The sequence below is a fragment of the Oncorhynchus mykiss genome, chromosome 10, assembly GCF_013265735.2.
Source record: "Oncorhynchus mykiss isolate Arlee chromosome 10, USDA_OmykA_1.1, whole genome shotgun sequence".
In the NCBI taxonomy this organism is placed as follows: domain Eukaryota; kingdom Metazoa; phylum Chordata; class Actinopteri; order Salmoniformes; family Salmonidae; genus Oncorhynchus; species Oncorhynchus mykiss.
In genome coordinates, this window is record NC_048574.1 from 86,703,851 (window position 1) to 86,726,764 (window position 22,914).

Genomic DNA, 22,914 nt, shown 5'->3' on the forward strand with positions numbered 1-22,914 from the left:
TCATCTACTCCCCTAGACAATCATCTCTCATTCCTCTCTAAATGTGGGCACTTGTTCACTTCCTTGTCCTCTTTATGGCAGAATGTTAAAATGAGGAGGCAACAAGACACGATGACACTTTTTTTTTAAATGCACCGACTTGGTGGAACGCCCCCCATATAGATGAATATATTATGTCAGAGGACGTGTTGTTTCGGGTGAGCCTACGCTACCCTATAACCATACGGTCCCTACATGAAAGACCGCTGTAAAGAAACCTCGAACTAAAGTGGATTGCCTTTTTCACCTGTTTCCCTTTTAAAGAACCGAAAGACAATAATGAAAAATGTATGAACTCACTAGTCTGGATAAGAGCGTCTGATAAATTTTGTAAAAAGATCAAGAATATGATCACTTTTTAAGCCTACTCTGCACTTGTTTAGAGATACGAGCGAGGCAAAAAGTAGAGAGAAAGAAAGAGGCAGCGGTCGTCCTGCGTTCTATTTATATCTCCCGTCCAGGGGAGTGGCAGACCTTCCAAACTGACAGAATATCGTGTGTGTGTGTGTGCGTGTGTGAGAGAGAGAGAGACTGTCACCAAACAGATCGACTGAGTTTGGTAGCCTTACTGCACGGACCACACACACACTCTCCACAATGCCGCATCGGCCCAGCACGTCACCTACATCGAGCTAACCAAGTGCCGAGAAAAGGTGAGAATGGCACCGGCTACGTCTCCAGGAAAGTGTCGGTTCGTTACAGAGATCATTGTGGAAGTCCGGAAGATGTTGATATAAGGACTTCTTCATCTGATATGATCTTTATTTTACTGAAGTCGGAACGTATTAACGCGCGACACGGTGCGTAAATTTATCCCGATCGTGCGTAAAAATGATATTGTTGATTCGTTTTTTTTCTCCCGACGCGTTCCGCTTGCGTTTATTGATGTCTGTTTGTATACAGTTAGAATGTCATGTTTATTTGTATTTTCATTGTTTATCTTATAGGTAGGCAGCATCATTTCATAGAACATTTGGTAAATTCACTATTTCCTGATAACATCGCGGTTTGGACATTCGCGCCTCATCTCTCTTTTTAACAGACCACTATATTGCAGTTTATAACGCTTATTCCATCTGTCTGATTTTGAAACAATGAAACCATAAAATTAGGATAGTTGGAACAGTCAGCTGACATTTAGCGAGAGAACTATTCCCGACTAGGCCCCCCCACCGGCACGTCTGGGAGCGCGTCCAGAATGGCTCCTGGTCAAAAGTAGTTCAATAGATAGGGAGTAGGGGGAGTAAGGGGGCAGTAGGGGGAGTAGGGAGGGAGTAAGGGGGCAGTAGGGGGAGTAGGGAGGGAGTAGGGGGAGTAGGGAGGGAGTAAGGGGGGAGTAGAGGGAGTAAGGGGGGAGTAGAGGGAGTAAGGGGGGAGTAGGGAGGGAGTAAGGGGGGAGTAGGGGGCCATTTGCGGCGTAACCTTGGTGTTGCTGTAGAACAAGGTTGAACTTGAGGGAGACCTCCAAAGGAGTCCAAATGTCACCTCGTTTCCTATGTGCAGCTGAGCAGGACACACACACACACACACACACACACACACACACACGGCTTGGTGTATTATTGTAGGCCTAGTGGTTAGAGCGTTGGACTAGTAACCGAAAGGTTGCAGGTTCAAATCCCCGAGCTGACAACGTACAAATCTGTCGTTCTGCCCCTGACTGACTTGCCTCGTAAAATGTATTTAAAAAATATATATTTGCACTGTACCTGTGTAGAAGTTGGTTGTGAAGTAGGCCTATCTTACTGGTGATATGTTAGCAGGGCAGTAGGCCTATCTTACTGGTGATATGTTAGCAGGGCAGTAGGCCTATCTTACTGGTGATATGTTAGCAGGGCAGTAGGTCTATCTTACTGGTGATATGTTAGCAGGGCAGTAGGTCTATCTTACTGGTGATATGTTAGCAGGGCAGTAGGCCTATCTTACTGGTGATATGTTAGCAGGGCAGTAGGCCTATCTTACTGGTGATATGTTGGCAGGGCAGTAGGTCTATCTTACTGGTGATATGTTAGCAGGGCAGTAGGCCTATCTTACTGGTGATATGTTGGCAGGGCAGTAGGCCTATCTTACTGGTGATATGTTGGCAGGGCAGTAGGTCTATCTTACTGGTGATATGTTAGCAGGGCAGTAGGTCTATCTTACTGGTGATATGTTAGCAGGGCAGTAGGCCTATCTTACTGGTGATATGTTGGCAGGGCAGTAGGCCTATCTTACTGGTGATATGTTAGCAGGGCAGTAGGCCTATCTTACTGGTGATATGTTAGCAGGGCAGTAGGCCTATCTTACTGGTGATATGTTAGCAGGGCAGTAGGTCTATCTTACTGGTGATATGTTAGCAGGGCAGTAGGCCTATCTTACTGGTGATATGTTAGCAGGGCAGTAGGCCTATCTTACTGGTGATATGTTAGCAGGGCAGTAGGTCTATCTTACTGGTGATATGTTGGCAGGGCAGTAGGCCTATCTTACTGGTGATATGTTAGCAGGGCAGTAGGCCTATCTTACTGGTGATATGTTAGCAGGGCAGTAGGTCTATCTTACTGGTGATATGTTGGCAGGGCAGTAGGCCTATCTTACTGGTGATATGTTAGCAGGGCAGTAGGCCTATCTTACTGGTGACATGAAACGTCTATTCTATTGTTGTTTAGACAATCCAGACATTGTTTTCAACCGTCAGTTGTTTGTGTCACTGACTGTACAGGACTGATTCCCAGTTGTAATCAGACAGCTAGTTTGACCTACAGTACGGCTGGCAGACTCATAGTGTGTGTGTGTGTCATGGGGATTTATGTGTGTGTTGACTGACTGTCAGTGTGTGAAGGCTACGCAGGTCTCACACACACCAAGCCAAGAGTTGGTGTATGAGTGTGTGTGTGTGTGTGCCCACCAAAATAACGGAAACACCAACGTAATGTAAATACCAAGATAAAGGAAACACCAACATAATGTAAACACCAAGATAAAGGAAACACCAAGATAAAGGAAACACCAAGATAAAGGAAACCCAAACATAATGTAAACACCAAGATAAAGAAAACACCAAGATAAAGGAAACACCAAGATAAAGGAAACCCCAACATAATGTAAACACCAAGATAAAGGAAACACCAAGATAAAGGAAACACCAAGATAAAGGAAACCCCAACATAATGTAAACACCAAGATAAAGGAAACACCAACGTAATGTAAACACCAAGATAAAGGAAACACCAACATAATGTAAACACCAAGATAAAGGAAACTCCAACATAATGTAAACACCAAGATAAAGGTAACACCAACATAATGTAAACACCAAGATAAAGGAAACTCCAACATAATTTAAACACCAAGATAAAGGAAACTCCAACATAACGTAAACACCAAGATAAAGGAAACACCAACATAATGTAAACACCAAGATAAAGGAAACACCAACGTAATGTAAACACCAAGATAAAGGAAACCCCAACAGAATGTAAACACCAAAATAAAGGAAACACAAACATAATGTAAACACCAAGATAAAGGAAACACCAACACAATGTAAACACCAAGATAAAGGAAACTCCAACATAATGTAAACACCAAGATAAAGGAAACCCCAACATAATGTAAACACCAAGATAAAGGAAACACCAACGTAATGTAAACACCAAGATAAAGGAAACCCCAACGTATAGTGTGTTAACAGGGCGTTGGGTCACCAGCAGCCAGAACAGCTTCAATGCACCTCGACATGGATTCTACAAGGGTCTGGAACTCTACTGGAGGGATGTGACCTCCTTCTTCCACGAGGAAATCCCATGTTTTTGGTGTTTTGTTGACGGTGGTGGAAAACACTGTCTCAGGTGGCGCTCCAGAATCTCCCAGAAGTATTCAATTGGGTTGAGATCTGGTGACTTGACACACACACACACACACACACACACACACACACACACACACACACACACACACACACACACACACACACACACCCACCCTTTAAACCCCCTGTGCTCCTTTGAGGGCCCTTTTTCCAAAGCCACTGAGATCTCTTCTTCCAGCCAGGGTATAGCCTAAATAATAGACAACTGGGAGAATTTTAATACATGACCCCTAAGCATGATGGGATGTTATTTGCTTAATTAACTCAGGAACCACACCTGCTTTCAATATGTGGAAGCACCTGTTTTCAATATTACTTTGTATCCCTCATTTAATCAAGTGTTTCCTTTACTCTGGCAGTTACCTGTAGGTCAGGCCTCGTGTCGCTGTGACAACTGTAAACCCAAATAGAAACAGACAGGTGTTGAAATCCAGAGATAGATACTAGCTATCACTCCTAACCCCCGCAAGACCTACTACACTACTGTCCCTCCTGATCACAAAATAACACACAGGCTGCAGTACAGACAGTCCCAGTCTTCGTTAACTCTGTGTAGTCTTTTTGTTGTCCCAGTCTTCGTTAACTCTGTGTAGTCTTTTTGTTGTCCCAGTCTTCGTTAACTCTGTGTAGTCTTTTTGTTGTCCCAGTCTTCAGAAACTCTGTGTAATGGTATGGTTGTCCCAGTCTTCGTTAACTCTGTGTAGTCTTTTTGTTGTCCCAGTCTTCATTAACTCTGTGTAGTCTTTTTGTTGTCCCCGTCTTCAGTAACTCTGTGTAATGTTGTGGTTGTCCCAGTTTTCAGTAACTCTGTGCAATGTTGTGGTTGTCCCCGTTTTCAGTAACTCTGTGTAATGTTGTGGTTGTCCCAGTTTTCAGTAACTCTGGGTAATGTTGTGGTTGTCCCCGTTTTCAGTAACTCTGGGGAAGTTTTCAGTAACTCTGTGTAATGTTGTGGTTGTCCCCGTTTTCAGTAACTCTGTGTAATGTTGTGGTTGTCCCAGTTTTCAGTAACTCTGGGTAATGTTGTGGTTGTCCCAGTTTTCAGTAACTCTGTGTAATGTTGTGGTTGTCCCAGTTTTCAGTAACTCTGGGTAATGTTGTGGTTGTCCCAGTTTTCAGTAACTCTGTGTAATGTTGTGGTTGTCCCAGCAGATATAGACCAGAGGACTTCCAAGGAGACAAACAGCCATGGAGGGTCTCTACTTTGACGTCAAGCCCCGTGACCAACGCCCCAGCAGCCCTCCCCTTCCCCTCACCCCAAACACCGCCCCTCCCCTCCCTTCTCCTTTAGCCCCCTCCCCCCTTATTCTCCCCCATAACATAACCTCTTTCTCAGCCCTCACCCCCTCCCCCTCGTCACCCACCCCCCTCACCCCCAACACCATTCCTCACCCAGCCCTCAGCCCCTCCCCCTCGGCATCCTCCCCCCTCACCCCCAACACCCATCCTCACCCAGCCCTCACCCCATCCCGCCTTAACCTCACCCCTAACAGATCGTCCTACACAACCCTCACCCTTACACCCTCCCCCCTCCACCTCACCCCTCTCGGAAGAAACACAGAGGAAGAGGAGGAAGAGGTTCAATACAGACTGACTCTGGTTGGCTGCCTCCCGGTCCATCACCTGACCACCATGGCCATGCTGCCCTGGGTCGTGGCTGAGATCGGGAGGCCTCGGCCTGGGGAGAGAGACAAGCCCGTAGTGGGTCGGCCGCCTGGAAGTCCTGCAAGTAGAGGCACACACACCGGAAACGGAGAGAGCGTTTCCTCACGACGACACCAGGCGGTGTGTCTGTGTGTGTCCGCCTCGTGGGTGAGGTGTGTGTGGACGGAGGAGGAGGTGGAGAGGGACAGGCGACCGTGGGACCCCCTCACACACACGGTGTTGTTTGAGTGCCGGCCGCACCACGTCACCAAGCTACTCCACAACAGCAGGGAGCCGTGTAGCTTTGGTTGTCTGGTTCGAGACACACATCTCTGTTACTGCTACGTCTTCCAATGCCAGGACTGCACCAAGGTACGCTGTGTGTGTGTGTGTGTGTGTGTGTGTGTGTGTGTGTGTGTGTGTGTGACCTACTGCTTCAGTAGTTGTTATGATATGTGGCAGTGTGACATTAGACGCTTCAGCACAAAAACTTCTCATAGAACGGGTTGTATCAGCATCTTCTCCCTCTGTTCATCAAACAGGATGTAGATCAGGTTACCACGGAGACCACTTCCTGTGGCAGGGTGTCTGTGTGTGTGTGGGTGTGCTGACCAATTCTCGGCACTCTCGTCTCTCTGTCTCTCTCTCTCTCTCTCTGTCTCTCTCTGTCTCTCTGTCTCTCTGTCTCTCTCTCTCTCTCTCTCTGTCTCTCTCTCTGTCTCTCACTCTGTCTCTCTTTCTGTCTCTCTCTCTGTCTCTCTCTCTCTCTGTCTCTCTCTCTCTCTGTCTCTGTCTCTCTCTCTCTCTCTCTCTCTGTCTCTCTCTGTCTCTCTCTCTCTCTGTCTCTCTCTGTCTCTCTCTCTCTGTCTCTCTCTCTCTCTCTCTATCTCTCTGTCTCTCTCTCCCTCTCTCTCTCTCTCTCTCTCTCTCTGTCTCTCCTCCCTCCACCCGTGAACTTCATTCATTGGTGGTGATGTCACTGTGGCCTAGCCACCTGTTGCTCTGACACACACAAGGCTTAGCATGATGGTTGTGTGAAAGAGAGACAAATTAGAGGGTGTGAGACAGAGAGCAGGAGAGACCGAGGGAGAGACAGAGAACGACAGAGGGAGACAGAGAACGACAGAGGGAGACAGAGAACGACAGAGGGAGACAGAGAACGACCGAGGGAGACAGAGAACGACCGAGGGAGACAGAGAACGACCGAGGGAGACAGAGAACGACAGAGGGAGACAGAGAGCGACAGAGGGAGACAGAGAGCAACAGAGGGAGACGGAGAGCAACAGAGGGAGACAGAGGGAGAGACAGAGAGCTGGAGAGGGAGACAGAGAACGACAGAGGGAGACAGAAAACGACAGAGGGAGACAGAGAACGACAGAGGGAGACAGAGAACGACAGAGGGAGACAGAGAACGACAGAGGGAGACAGAGAACGACAGAGGGAGACAGAAAACGACAGAGGGAGACAGAGAACGACCGAGGGAGACAGAGAACGACCGAGGGAGACAGAGAGCGACAGAGGGAGACAGAGAGCAACAGAGGGAGACAGAGGGCAACAGAGGGAGACAGAGAACTGGAGAGGGAGACAGAGGGAGAGACCGAGAGAGAGTTTAGTTTATTAGGATCCCCATTAACTACTGAACATGCAGCAGCTACTCTACCACATAAAATGTAGAAATACATGAACAAGTAAAAACCAGTTCTAGACAAGAACAACATCAGATATTACATTTCATTTTCAACTAAAATAAGTTATACGCTGAGTGTACAAATCATTAGGAACACCTGCTCTTTCCATGACACAGACTGGCTGCTTCCTGAGGTATCTCTACCTGAGAATACACTGGGTGGACAAATCATTAGGAACACCTGCTCTTTCCATGACACAGACTGGCTGCTTCCTGAGGTATCTCTACCTGAGAATACACTGGGTGGACAAACCATTAGGAACACCTGCTCTTTCCATGACACAGACTGGCTGCTTCCTGAGGTATCTCTACCTGAGAATACACTGGGTGGACAAACCATTAGGAACACCTGCTCTCTCCCATGACACAGACTGGCTGCTTCCTGAGGTATCTCTACCTGAGAATACACTGGGTGGACAAACCATTAGGAACACCTGCTCTCTCCCATGACACAGACTGGCTGCTTCCTGAGGTATCTCTACCTGAGAATACACTGGGTGGACAAACCATTAGGAACACCTGCTCTCTCCATGACACAGACTGGCTGCTTCCTGAGGTATCTCTACCTGAGAATACACTGGGTGGACAAAACCATTAGGAACACCTGCTCTCTCCATGACACAGACTGGCTGCTTCCTGAGGTATCTCTACCTGAGAATACACTGGGTGGACAAAACCATTAGGAACACCTGCTCTCTCCCATGACACAGACTGGCTGCTTCCTGAGGTATCTCTACCTGAGAATACACTGGGTGGACAAACCATTAGGAACACCTGCTCTCTCCATGACACAGACTGACCAGGTGAATCATTAGGAACACCTGCTCTTTCCATGACCCAGACTGGCTGCTTCCTGAGGTATCTCTACCTGAGAATACACTGGGTGGACAAACCATTAGGAACACCTGCTCTCTCCCATGACACAGACTGGCTGCTTCCTGAGGTATCTCTACCTGAGAATACACTGGGTGGACAAAACCATTAGGAACACCTGCTCTTTCCATGACACAGACTGGCTGCTTCCTGAGGTATCTCTACCTGAGAATACACTGGGTGGACAAACCATTAGGAACACCTGCTCTCTCCCATGACACAGACTGGCTGCTTCCTGAGGTATCTCTACCTGAGAATACACTGGGTGGACAAACCATTAGGAACACCTGCTCTCTCCCATGACACAGACTGGCTGCTTCCTGAGGTATCTCTACCTGAGAATACACTGGGTGGACAAACCATTAGGAACACCTGCTCTCTCCCATGACACAGACTGGCTGCTTCCTGAGGTATCTCTACCTGAGAATACACTGGGTGGGCAAACCATTAGGAACACCTGCTCTCTCCCATGACACAGACTGGCTGCTTCCTGAGGTATCTCTACCTGAGAATACACTGGGTGGACAAACCATTAGGAACACCTGCTCTCTCCCATGACACAGACTGGCTGCTTCCTGAGGTATCTCTACCTGAGAATACACTGGGTGGACAAAACCATTAGGAACACCTGCTCTCTCCCATGACACAGACTGGCTGCTTCCTGAGGTATCTCTACCTGAGAATACACTGGGTGGACAAACCATTAGGAACACCTGCTCTCTCCCATGACACAGACTGGCTGCTTCCTGAGGTATCTCTACCTGAGAATACACTGGGTGGACAAACCATTAGGAACACCTGCTCTCTCCCATGACACAGACTGGCTGCTTCCTGAGGTATCTCTACCTGAGAATACACTGGGTGGGCAAACCATTAGGAACACCTGCTCTCTCCCATGACACAGACTGGCTGCTTCCTGAGGTATCTCTACCTGAGAATACACTGGGTGGACAAAACCATTAGGAACACCTGCTCTCTCCCATGACACAGACTGGCTGCTTCCTGAGGTATCTCTACCTGAGAATACACTGGGTGGACAAACCATTAGGAACACCTGCTCTCTCCCATGACACAGACTGGCTGCTTCCTGAGGTATCTCTACCTGAGAATACACTGGGTGGACAAAACCATTAGGAACACCTGCTCTATCCATGACCCAGACTGACCAGGTGAATCATTAGGAACACCTGCTCTCTCCATGACCCAGACTGACCAGGTGAATCATTAGGAACACCTGCTCTCACCATGACATAAGACTGACCAGGTGAATCCAGGTGAAAGATATGATCCCTTATTGATGTCACCTGTTAAATCCACTTCTATCAGTGTAGATGAAGGGGAGGAGACATGTAGATGAAGGGGAGGAGACATGTAGATGAAGAGGAGGAGACAGGTTGAAGAAGGATGTTTAAGCCTTGAGATAATTGCGACATGGATTGTGTCTGTGTACCATTCAGAGGGTAAATGGGCAAGACAAAAGATTTAAGTGCCTTTGAACGGGGGTATGGTAGTAGGTGCCAGGAGCACCGGTTTGAGGTAGGAGGTAGGAGGTGCCAGGAGCACCGGTTTGAGTGTGTCAAGAACTGCAACGCTGCTGGGTTTTTCACGCTCAACAGTTTCCCCTGTGTATCAAGAACGGAATGGTCCACCACCCAAAGGACGTCCAGCCAACTGTGACACAACTTGTGGGAAGCGTTGGAGTCAACATGGGCCAGCATCCGTGTGGAACGCTTTAGACACCTTGTAGAGTCAACATGGACCAGCATCCCTGTGGAACGCTTTAGACACCTTGTAGAGTCAACATGGACCAGCATCCCTGTGGAACGCTTTCAACACCTTGTAGAGTCAACATGGACCAGCATCCCTGTGGAAGGCTTTCAACACCTTGTAGAGTCAACATGGGCCAGCATCCCTGTGGAAGGCTTTCAACACCTTGTAGAGTCAACATGGACCAATATCCCTGTGGAAGGCTTTCAACACCTTGTAGAGTCAACATGAACCAGCATCCCTGTGGAACGCTTTAGACACCTTGTAGAGTCAACATGGGCCAGCATCCCTGTGGAAGGCTTTAGACACCTTGTAGAGTCAACATGGGCCAGCATCCCTGTGGAAGGCTTTCAACACCTTGTAGAGTCAACATGGACCAGCATCCCTGTGGAATGCCTTTCAACACCTTGTAGAGTCCATGTCCAGACGAATTGAGACTGTTCTGAGGGCAAACCAGGATTACCACACTGTACATATCTGATGTTAGAGAAGCTTCCATTGAAGATGCCCTGAGAGACAGCTCGCTGTACATTGAAGATGCCCTGAGAGACAGCTCGCTGTACATTGAAGATGCCCTGAGAGACAGCTTGCTGTACATTGAAGATGCCCTGAAAGACAGCTTGCTGTACATTGAAGATGCCCTGAGAGACAGCTGGCTGTACATTGAAGATTTCCTGAGGGACAGCTGGCTGTACATTGAAGATGCCCTGAGAGACAGCTGGCTGTACATTGAAGATGCCCTGAGAGACAGCTGGCTGTACATTGAAGATGCCCTGAGAGACAGCTGGCTGTACATTGAAGATGCCCTGAGAGACAGCTGGCTGTACATTGAAGATGCCCTGAGAGACAGCTGGCTGTACATTGAAGATGCCCTGAGAGACAGCTGGCTGTACATTGAAGATGCCCTGAGAGACAGCTCGCTGTACATTGAAGATGCCCTGAGAGACAGCTCGCTGTACATTGAAGATGCCCTGAGAGACAGCTCGCTGTACATTGAAGATGCCCTGAGAGACAGCTCGCTGTACATTGAAGATGCCCTGAGAGACAGCTGGCTGTACATTGAAGATGCCCTGAGAGACAGCTCGCTGTACATTGAAGATGCCCTGAGAGACAGCTCGCTGTACATTGAAGATGCCCTGAGAGACAGCTCGCTGTACATTGAAGATGCCCTGAGAGACAGCTGGCTGTACATTGAAGATGCCCTGAGAGACAGCTCGCTGTACATTGAAGATGCCCTGAGAGACAGCTCGCTGTACATTGAAGATGCCCTGAGAGACAGCTCGCTGTACATTGAAGATGCCCTGAGAGACAGCTCGCTGTACATTGAAGATGCCCTGAGAGACAGCTCGCTGTACATTGAAGATGCCCTGAGAGACAGCTCGCTGTACATTGAAGATGCCCTGAGAGACAGCTGGCTGTACATTGAAGATGCCCTGAGAGACAGCTGGCTGTACATTGAAGATGCCCTGAGAGACTGCTGGCTGTACATTGAAGATGCCCTGAGAGACAGCTCGCTGTACATTGAAGATGCCCTGAGAGACAGCTCGCTGTACATTGAAGATGCCCTGAGAGACAGCTGGCTGTACATTGAAGATGCCCTGAGAGACAGCTGGCTGTACATTGAAGATGCCCTGAGAGACAGCTGGCTGTACATTGAAGATGCCCTGAGAGACAGCTCGCTGTACATATCTGATGTTTAGAGAAGCCTCCATTGAACAACAGTCTCTGGGTTCGATTGGCGTAAGTAGCTCTCCGACCACGTGATGTCAAATCCATAACAGTTTATGATCAATAACATGGAAAGGGCTGCGCTGAAATCCCAACACCACAGCTCCAACTACCATCCTATTATCCGATTCTGTGAACCAATCAGCAGTCATCTGAGCCAGTACAGTACAGCTCCAACCACCATCCTATTATCCGATTCTATGAACCAATCAGCAGTCATCTGAGCCAGTACAGTACAGCTCCAACCACCATCCTATTATCCGATTCTATTAACCAATCAGCAGTCATCTGAGCCAGTACAGTACAGCTCCAACTACCATCCTATTATCCGATTCTATTAACCAATCAGCAGTCATCTGAGCCAGTACAGTACAGCTCCAACCACCATCCTATTATCTGATTCTATTAACCAATCAGCAGTCATCTGAGCCAGTACAGCTCCAACCACCATCCTATTATCTGATTCTATTAACCAATCAGCAGTCATCTGAGCCAGTACAGTACAGCTCCAACCACCATCCTATTATCTGATTCTATTAACCAATCAGCAGTCATCTGAGCCAGTACAGTACATGTCTCTATGTGCTGAAAGTCAGTAGTTAACTTGTTCTCTGAATTAAAAAAAAAAAAAAAATAGCATTGTATTTGGTCAAACCACAATTCCCTCCATCAGTTTAGTGAGAGCAGGCAGCAAACTGATTGTTTGGCTTTCAGAGCCAGCAAAGAGTGCGTTTTGCTATTTTTAGGTAGCGAAATGACTTTGAGTTTCCCAGAATGCATGTGGGGACACAGTCCTTTCTGGCGCTAGTTAAAGACATGGGAAATAGAGGCTGCAATACAGTCTGCTACTATTCTCTATAGTTTTACCCATCTAGGTTGTCTATATCTAGTGGTAATACTGTCTGCTACCATTCTCTATAGGTTTGCCCATCTAGGTTGTCTATATCTAGTGGTAATACAGTCTGCTATCATTCTCTATAGAGTACCCATCTAGGTTGTCTATATCTAGTGGTAATACAGTCTGCTACCATTCTCTATAGGTTTACCCATCTAGGTTGTCTATATCTAGTGGTAATACAGTCTGCTAGCATTCTCTATAGGTTACCCATCTAGGTTGTCTATATCTAGTGGTAATACAGTCTGCTACCATTCTCTATAGTTTACCCATCTAGGTTGTTTATATCTAGTGGTAATACAGTCTGCTACCATTCTCTATAGTTTACCCATCTAGGTTGTCTATATCTAGTGGTAATAGAGTCTGCTACCATTCTCTATAGTTTACCCATCTAGGTTGTCTATATCTAGTGGTAATACAGTCTGCTATCATTCTCTATAGGTTTACCCATCTAGGTTGTCTATATCTAGTGGCAATACAGTCTGCTATCATTCTCTATAGGTTACCCATCTAGGTTGTCTATATCTAGTGGTAATACAGTCTGCTACCATTCTCTATAGTTTTACCCATCTAGGTTGTCTATATCTAGTGGTAATACAGTCTGCTACTATTCTCTATAGTTTACCCATCTAGGTTGTCTATATCTAGTGGTAATACAGTCTGCTACCATTCTCTATAGAGTACCCATCTAGGTTGTCTATATCTAGTGGTAATACTGTCTGCTACCATTCTCTATAGGTTTACCCATCTAGGTTGTCTATATCTAGTGGTAATACAGTCTGCTACTATTCTCTATAGTTTACCCATCTAGGTTGTCTATATCTAGTGGTAATACTGTCTGCTACCATTCTCTATAGTTTACCCATCTAGGTTGTCTATATCTAGTGGTAATACAGTCTGCTACCATTCTCTATAGGTTTACCCATCTAGGTTGTCTATATCTAGTGGTAATACAGTCTGCTACCATTCTCTATAGTTTACACATCTAGGTTGTCTATATCTAGTGGTAATACAGTCTACTACCATTCTCTATAGGTACCCATCTAGGTTGTCTATATCTAGTGGTAATACAGTCTGCTATCATTCTCTATAGTTTACCCATCTAGGTTGTCTATATCTAGTGGTAATACTGTCTGCTACCATTCTCTATAGTTTTACCCATCTAGGTCGTCTATATCTAGTGGTAATACAGTCTGCTATCATTCTCTATAGTTCACCCATCTAGGTTGTCTATATCTAGTGGTAATACAGTCTGCTATCATTCTCTATAGTTTACCCATCTAGGTTGTCTATATCTAGTGGTAATACAGTCTGCTACCATTCTCTATAGTTTTACCCATCTAGGTTGTCTATATCTAGTGGTAATACAGTCTACTACCATTCTCTATAGGTACCCATCTAGGTTGTCTATATCTAGTGGTAATACAGTCTGCTACTATTCTCTATAGTTTACCCATCTAGGTTGTCTATATCTAGTGGTAATACAGTCTGCTACCATTCTCTATAGGTTACCCATCTAGGTTGTCTATATCTAGTGGTAATACAATCTGCTATCATTCTCTATAGAGTACCCATCTAGGTTGTCTATATCTAGTGGTAATACAGTCTGCTACCATTCACAATAGTTTACCCATCTAGGTTGTCTATATCTAGTGGTAATACAGTCTGCTACCATTCTCTATAGGTTTACCCATCTAGGTTGTCTATATCTAGTGGTAATACAGCCTGCTACCATTCACAATAGTTTACCCATCTAGGTTGTCTATATCTAGTGGTAATACAGTCTGCTACTATTCTCTATAGTTTACCCATCTAGGTTGTCTATATCTAGTGGTAATACAGTCTGCTACCATTCTCTATAGGTTTACCCATCTAGGTTGTCTATATCTAGTGGTAATACCGTCTGCTAGCATTCTCTATAGTTTACCCATCTAGGTTGTCTATATCTAGTGGTAATACAGTCTGCTACTATTCTCTATAGTTTACCCATCTAGGTTGTCTATATCTAGTGGTAATATAGTCTGCTACCATTCTCTATAGTTTACCCATCTAGGTTGTCTATATCTAGTGGTAATACAGTCTGCTACCATTCTCTATAGTTCACCCATCTAGGTTGTCTATATCTAGTGGTAATACAGTCTGCTACCATTCTCTATAGTTTACCCATCTAGGTTGTCTATATCTAGTGGTAATACAGTCTGCTACCATTCTCTATAGTTCACCCATCTAGGTTGTCTATATCTAGTGGTAATACAGTCTGCTACCATTCTCTATAGTTTACCCATCTAGGTTGTCTATATCTAGTGGTAATACAGTCTGCTACCATTCTCTATAGTTTACCCATCTAGGTTGTCTATATCTAGTGGTAATACAGTCTGCTACCATTCTCTATAGTTCACCCATCTAGGTTGTCTATATCTAGTGGTAATACAGTCTGCTACCATTCTCTATAGTTTACCCATCTAGGTTGTCTATATCTAGTGGTAATACAGTCTGCTACCATTCTCTATAGGTACCCATCTAGGTTGTCTATATCTAGTGGTAATACAGTCTGCTATCATACTCTATAGTTTACCCATCTAGGTTGTCTATATCTAGTGGTAATACAGTCTGCTAGCATTCTCTATAGTTACCCATCTAGGTTGTCTATATCTAGTGGTAATACAGTCTGCTACCATTCTCTATAGTTCACCCATCTAGGTTGTCTATATCTAGTGGTAATACCGTCTGCTACCATTCTCAATAGAGTACCCATCTAGGTTGTCTATATCTAGTGGTAATACAGTCTGCTACCATTCTCTATAGTTACCCATCTAGGTTGTCTATATCTAGTGGTAATACAGTCTGCTACCATTCTCTATAGGTTTACCCATCTAGGTTGTCTATATCTAGTGGTAATACAGTCTGCTACCATTCTCTATAGTTTACCCATCTAGGTTGTCTATATCTAGTGGTAATACAGTCTGCTACCATTCTCTATAGTTTACCCATCTAGGTTGTCTATATCTAGTGGTAATACAGTCTGCTACCATTCTCTATAGTTTTACCCATCTAGGTTGTCTATATCTAGTGGTAATACAGTCTGCTATCATTCTCTATAGTTTACCCATCTAGGTTGTCTATATCTAGTGGTAATACAGTCTGCTACCATTCTCTATAGTTACCCATCTAGGTTGTCTATATCTAGTGGAAATACAGTCTGCTACTATTCTCTATAGTTTTACCCATCTAGGTTGTCTATATCTAGTGAAAATACAGTCTGCTACTATTCTCTATAGTTTACCCATCTAGGTTGTCTATATCTAGTGGTAATACAGTCTGCTACCATTCTCTATAGTGTACCCATCTAGGTTGTCTATATCTAGTGGTAATACAGTCTACTACCATTCTCTATAGTTTACCCATCTAGGTTGTCTATATCTAGTGGTAATACAGTCTGCTACCATTCTCTATAGGTTTACACATCTAGGTTGTCTATATCTAGTGGTAATACAGTCTGCTACCATTCTCTATAGTTTTACCCATCTAGGTTGTCTATATCTAGTGGTAATACAGTCTGCTACCATTCTCTATAGGTTAACCCATCTAGGTTGTCTATATCTAGTGGTAATACAGTCTGCTATCATTCTCTATAGTTTTACCCATCTAGGTTGTCTATATCTAGTGGTAATACTGTCTGCTACCATTCTCTATAGTTTTACCCATCTAGGTTGTCTATATCTAGTGGCAATACAGTCTACTACCATTCTCTATAGTTTACCCATCTAGGTTGTCTATATCTAGTGGTAATACAGTCTACTACCATTCTCTATAGTTCACCCATCTAGGTTGTCTATAGTCTATATCTAGTGGTAATACAGTCTGCTACCATTCTCTATAGTTCACCCATCTAGGTTGTCTATATCTAGTGGTAATACAGTCTACTACCATTCTCTATAGTTTACCCATCTAGGTTGTCTATATCTAGTGGTAATACAGTCTGCTACCATTCTCTATAGGTACCCATCTAGGTTGTCTATATCTAGTGGTAATACAGTCTGCTACTATTCTCTATAGTGTACCCATCTAGGTTGTCTATATCTAGTGGTAATACAGTCTGCTATCATTCTCTATAGTTTACCCATCTAGGTTGTCTATATCTAGTGGTAATACAGTCTGCTACCATTCTCTATAGTTACCCATCTAGGTTGTCTATATCTAGTGGAAATACAGTCTGCTACTATTCTCTATAGTTTACCCATCTAGGTTGTCTATATCTAGTGAAAATACAGTCTGCTACTATTCTCTATAGTTTACCCATCTAGGTTGTCTATATCTAGTGGTAATACAGTCTGCTACCATTCTCTATAGTGTACCCATCTAGGTTGTCTATATCTAGTGGTAATACAGTCTACTACCATTCTCTATAGTTTACCCATCTAGGTTGTCTATATCTAGTGGTAATACAGTCTGCTACCATTCTCTATAGGTTTACACATCTAGGTTGTCTATATCTAGTGGTAATACAGTCTGCTACCATTCTCTATAGTTTTACCCATCTAGGTTGTCTATATCTAGTGGTAATACAGTCTGCTACCATTCTCTATAGGTTAACCCATCTAGGTTGTCTATATCTAGTGGTAATACAGTCTGCTACCATTCTCTATAGTGTACCCATCTAGGTTGTCTATATCTAGTGGTAATACTGTCTGCTACCATTCTCTATAGTTTTACCCATCTAGGTTGTCTATATCTAGTGGCAATACAGTCTACTACCATTCTCTATAGTTTACCCATCTAGGTTGTCTATATCTAGTGGTAATACAGTCTACTACCATTCTCTATAGTTCACCCATCTAGGTTGTCTATAGTCTATATCTAGTGGTAATACAGTCTGCTACCATTCTCTATAGTTCACCCATCTAGGTTGTCTATATCTAGTGGTAATACAGTCTACTACCATTCTCTATAGTTTACCCATCTAGGTTGTCTATATCTAGTGGTAATACAGTCTGCTACCATTCTCTATAGGTACCCATCTAGGTTGTCTATATCTAGTGGTAATACAGTCTGCTATCATACTCTATAGTTTACCCATCTAGGTTGTCTATATCTAGTGGTAATACAGTCTGCTAGCATTCTCTATAGTTACCCATCTAGGTTGTCTATATCTAGTGGTAATACAGTCTGCTACCATTCTCTATAGTTCACCCATCTAGGTTGTCTATATCTAGTGGTAATACAGTCTGCTACCATTCTCAATAGAGTACCCATCTAGGTTGTCTATATCTAGTGGTAATACAGTCTGCTACCATTCTCTATAGTTACCCATCTAGGTTGTCTATATCTAGTGGTAATACAGTCTGCTACCATTCTCTATAGGTTTACCCATCTAGGTTGTCTATATCTAGTGGTAATACAGTCTGCTACCATTCTCTATAGTTTACCCATCTAGGTTGTCTATATCTAGTGGTAATACAGTCTGCTACCATTCTCTATAGAGTACCCATCTAGATTGTCTCTATCTAGTGGTAATACAGTCTGCTACCATTCTCTATAGTTTTACCCATCTAGGTTGTCTATATGTAGTGGTAATACAGTCTGCTACCATTCTCTATAGGTTTACCCATCTAGGTTGTCTATATCTAGTGGTAATACAGTCTACTACCATTATCTATAGTTAACCCATCTAGGTTGTCTATATCTAGTGGTAATACAGTCTGCTACCATTCTCTATAGTGTACCCATCTAGGTTGTCTATATCTAGTGGTAATACAGTCTGCTACCATTCTCTATAGTTTACCCATCTAGGTTGTCTATATCTAGTGGTAATACAGTCTACTACCATTCTCTATAGGTTAACCCATCTAGGTTGTCTATATCTAGTGGTAATACAGTCTGCTACCATTCTCTATAGTGTACCCATCTAGGTTGTCTATATCTAGTGGTAATACAGTCTACTACCATTCTCTATAGGTTAACCCATCTAGGTTGTCTATATCTAGTGGTAATACAGTCTACTACCATTCTCTATAGTGTACCCATCTAGGTTGTCTATATCTAGTGGTAATACAGTCTGCTACCATTCTCTATAGTTTACCCATCTAGGGTGTCTATATCTAGTGGTAATACAGTCTACTACCATTCTCTATAGGTTAACCCATCTAGGTTGTCTATATCTAGTGGTAATACAGTCTGCTACCATTCTCTATAGTTCACCCATCTAGGTTGTCTATATCTAGTGGTAATACAGTCTGCTACCATTCTCTATAGGTTTACCCATCTAGGTTGTCTATATCTAGTGGTAATACAGTCTGCTACCATTCTCTATAGTGTACCCATCTAGGTTGTCTATATCTAGTGGTAATACAGTCTGCTACCATTCTCTATAGGTTAACCCATCTAGGTTGTCTATATCTAGTGGTAATACAGTCTACTACCATTCTCTATAGTGTACCCATCTAGGTTGTCTATATCTAGTGTATTTTCCCTATTGACGGATAACAATAGTTTTTCCACCTGTTTCACACAAACTCGACCAAATTCGAAACAGCAATCCTTCCCTTTCATTAGTAGATATTCAGTACAATACAATATTTTGGTTCACTGTTCAATGTTGTCATAAATCTTCTGTTTGTCACTGAAGTGTATGCAAATAGATTGTAGAATGAGAGAGAGGGATGGCAGAGAGAGCATTTTTTTTTTTTTAAATGGTTAATTTGTGATTGCCAAAGCAAGTGAAAACGATAGTTTTTTCCCCCCCCCCCCTCATGCCAATAAAGCTCTCCTTTTGAATTCAGAGCGCAGAGATTCAATTACATTTTGTGCCACCAGGTGACGTCGTTGAACACTTTGAAAAAAAATAAAGTTAAGTCACTTTTCAACGCGATTCGTGTTTGATTAAAAGTTAAATTCATGAATTGTTTTTGTAACTTCCTCTTCTTCAGAGGTCCGACTCTCAGTTCCATCTTGATTTTGAAAGTAGCCTATTTCCGAACTACTTTAGTAGCGGAGTCTAATTCCACAGTTTCAATCTCTGTGTTTTTTTACTGGTGTGAATAACCCAAATGTATAAATCAGTGATTTACAGAAAAACAGTCAGTCAGTTACTCATCAAACCCGTCTTCGGAGAAGGTGGCATGTTGCACCCCATTATGTTTTATCTCTACTTTGCACATTCTTCCACTGCAAATCCACCATTCCAGTGTTTTACTTGCTATATTGTATTTACTTTGCCACAATGGCCTTTGGTTTTGCCTTTACCTCCCTTATCTCACCTCATTTGCTCACATCGTATATAGACTTGTTTATACTGTATTATTGACTGTATGTTTGTTTTACTCCATGTGTAACTCTGTGTTGTTGTATGTGTCTCACTGCTTTGCTTTATCTTGGCCAGGTCGCAATTGTAAATGAGAACTTGTTCTCAACTTGCCTACCTGGTTGAATAAAGGTGAAATAAATAAATAAATAAATAAATAAATAAATAAATAAATAATATATAAATAAATAAATAAAATAAATAGAAATGTAGCTACTCGTTTGGATCAACAGTACGTCCCATCCATGGGATTTAGTATCTTCTAGTTCTCGTTTCCTTCCGGATGTTGATCATTCTGCTTCCCCTCATAAAGAACATGGACAAAAGTTAATCAAAAAAAAACTTTTCTTACAATCTGAACTCGTTCATATCTTGAAATAAGTATTTTATTTTGTGTGTGTGTTTTTGACCGCTCTTATCACAGACAAAGTGTCGTGCCCCGGTGTCCAGACGTTAGTGTTGTATTTGACAGCTTGAGACGGACGGAGGGGAAACCGGCGGGTCAGAAACAGCGGTTCATTACCGGGAGGGAAGCTTCGACCGGAGGAATCACGTCCACTTTGTTCCGTTCAGAACCAACCGAGGGAGAAAAACACCGTCTCCCTGTAACTTAACTAGTGGGTAGATAGTTGTTTAACTAGTTGTTTACCGGGAGATTGAGCTACAGTAACTAGTTAAAGGTTTGACGGCGGATGGGATGAAAGCACGACTACAAAGATTCAATTTATTCAATGTCAAGACGGAGACAAAAGCTGTAAGTTTTGTTACATCTTCCTTAAAAAATATTTTATCTCGTGTTTTTCCTGCTCTTCTCGTTGGCTTTCTAACCAGTCAGCTAGTTAGTTATCAGTACAGAACTTACAGTAGTTAGATCACCCTACTTAACCAGTCAGCTAGTTAGTTATCAGTAGTTAGATCACTTACAGTAGTTAGATCACCCTACTTAACCAGTCAGCTAGTTAGTTATCAGTACAGAACTTACAGTAGTTAGATCACCCTACTTAACCAGTCAGCTAGTTAGTTATCACTACAGAACTTACAGTAGTTAGATTACCCTACTTAACCAGTCAGCTAGTTAGTTATCAGTACAGAACTTACAGTAGTTAGATCACCCTACTTAACCAGTCAGCTAGTTAGTTATCAGTACAGAACTTACAGTAGTTAGATCACCCTACTTAACCAGTCAGCTAACTAGTTATCAGTACAGAACTTACAGTAGTTAGATAACCCTACTTAACCAGTCAGCTAGTTAGTTATCACTACAGAACTTAAAGTAGTTAGATCACCCTACTTAACCAGTCAGCTAGTTAGTTATCACTACAGAACTTACAGTAGTTAGATCACCCTACTTAACCAGTCAGCTAGTTAGTTATCACTACAGAACTTACAGTAGTTAGATCACCCTACTTAACCAGTCAGGTAACTAGTTATCAGTACAGAACTTACAGTAGTTAGATCACCCTACTTAACCAGTCAGCTAGTTAGTTATCACTACAGAACTTAAAGTAGTTAGATCACCCTACTTAACCAGTCAGCTAGTTAGTTATCACTACAGAACTTACAGTAGTTAGATCACCCTACTTAACCAGTCAGCTAACTAGTTATCACTACAGAACTTACCGTAGTTAGATCACACTACTTAACCAGTCAGCTAGTTAGTTATCACTACATAACTTACAGTAGTTAGATCACCCTACTTAACCAGTCAGCTAGTTAGTTATCAGTACAGAACTTACAGTAGTTAGATCACCCTACTTAACCAGTCAGCTAACTAGTTATCACTACAGAACTTACAGTAGTTAGATCACCCTACTTAACCAGTCAGCTAGTTAGTTATCAGTACAGAACTTACAGTAGTTAGATCACCCTACTTAACCAGTCAGCTAACTAGTTATCACTACAGAACTTACATTAGTTAGATCACCCTACTTAACCAGTCAGCTAACTAGTTATCACTACAGAACTTACAGTAGTTAGATCACCCTACTTAACCAGTCAGCTAGTTAGTTATCAGTACAGAACTTACAGTAGTTAGATCACCCTACTTAACCAGTCAGCTAGTTAGTTATCAGTACAGAACTTACAGTAGTTAGATCACCCTACTTAACCAGTCAGCTAACTAGTTATCACTACAGAACTTACAGTAGTTAGATCACCCTACTTAACCAGTCAGTTAACTAGTTATCACTACAGAACTTACAGTAGTTAGATCACCCTACTTAACCAGTCAGCTAGTTAGTTATCACTTCAGAACTTACAGTAGTTAGATCACCCTACTTAACCAGTCAGCTAACTAGTTATCACTACAGAACTTACAGTAGTTAGATCAACATACTTAACCAGTCAGCTAACTAGTTATCACTACAGAACTTACAGTAGTTAGATCACCCTACTTAACCAGTCAGCTAACTAGTTATCACTACAGAACTTACAGTAGTTAGATCACCCTACTTAACCAGTCAGCTAGTTAGTTATCAGTACAGAACTTACAGTAGTTAGATCACCCTACTTAACCAGTCAGCTAACTAGTTATCACTACAGAACTTACAGTAGTTAGATCACCCTACTTAACCAGTCAGCTAACTAGTTATCACTACAGAACTTACAGTAGTTAGATCACCCTACTTAACCAGTCAGCTAGTTAGTTATCAGTACAGAACTTACAGTAGTTAGATCACTCTACTTAACCAGTCAGCTAGTTAGTTATCAGTACAGAACTTACAGTAGTTAGATCACCCTACTTAACCAGTCAGCTAACTAGTTATCACTACAGAACTTACAGTAGTTAGATCACCCTACTTAACCAGTCAGCTAACTAGTTATCACTACAGAACTTACAGTAGTTAGATCACCCTACTTAACCAGTCAGCTAGTTAGTTATCAGTACAGAACTTACAGTAGTTAGATCACTCTACTTAACCAGTCAGCTAGTTAGTTATCAGTACATAACTTACATTAGTTAGATCACCCTACTTAACCAGTCAGCTAGTTAGTTATCACTACAGAACTTACAGTAGTTAGATCACCCTACTTAACCAGTCAGCTAGTTAGTTATCAGTAGTTAAATCACCCCACTTAACCAGTCAGCTAGTTAGTTATCAGTACAGAACTTACAGTAGTTAGATCACCCCACT

At 43.0% G+C, this 22,914-nt stretch overlaps 1 protein-coding gene across 1 annotated transcript in view; it reads left to right on the plus strand.

The window, feature by feature from the left end:
• Positions 1-555: 555 nt before the first annotated feature.
• LOC110518842 (TBC1 domain family member 1) overlaps positions 556-22,914 on the plus strand; it is a 126,201-nt gene continuing 103,842 nt past the window's right edge. The window contains exons 1-2 of the mRNA XM_036989419.1: positions 556-692; positions 5,039-5,902. Coding sequence (XP_036845314.1) covers positions 5,075-5,902 — 828 coding nt within the window. The 5' untranslated portion in view covers positions 556-692; positions 5,039-5,074. The remainder of the gene's footprint in view (positions 693-5,038; positions 5,903-22,914) is intronic.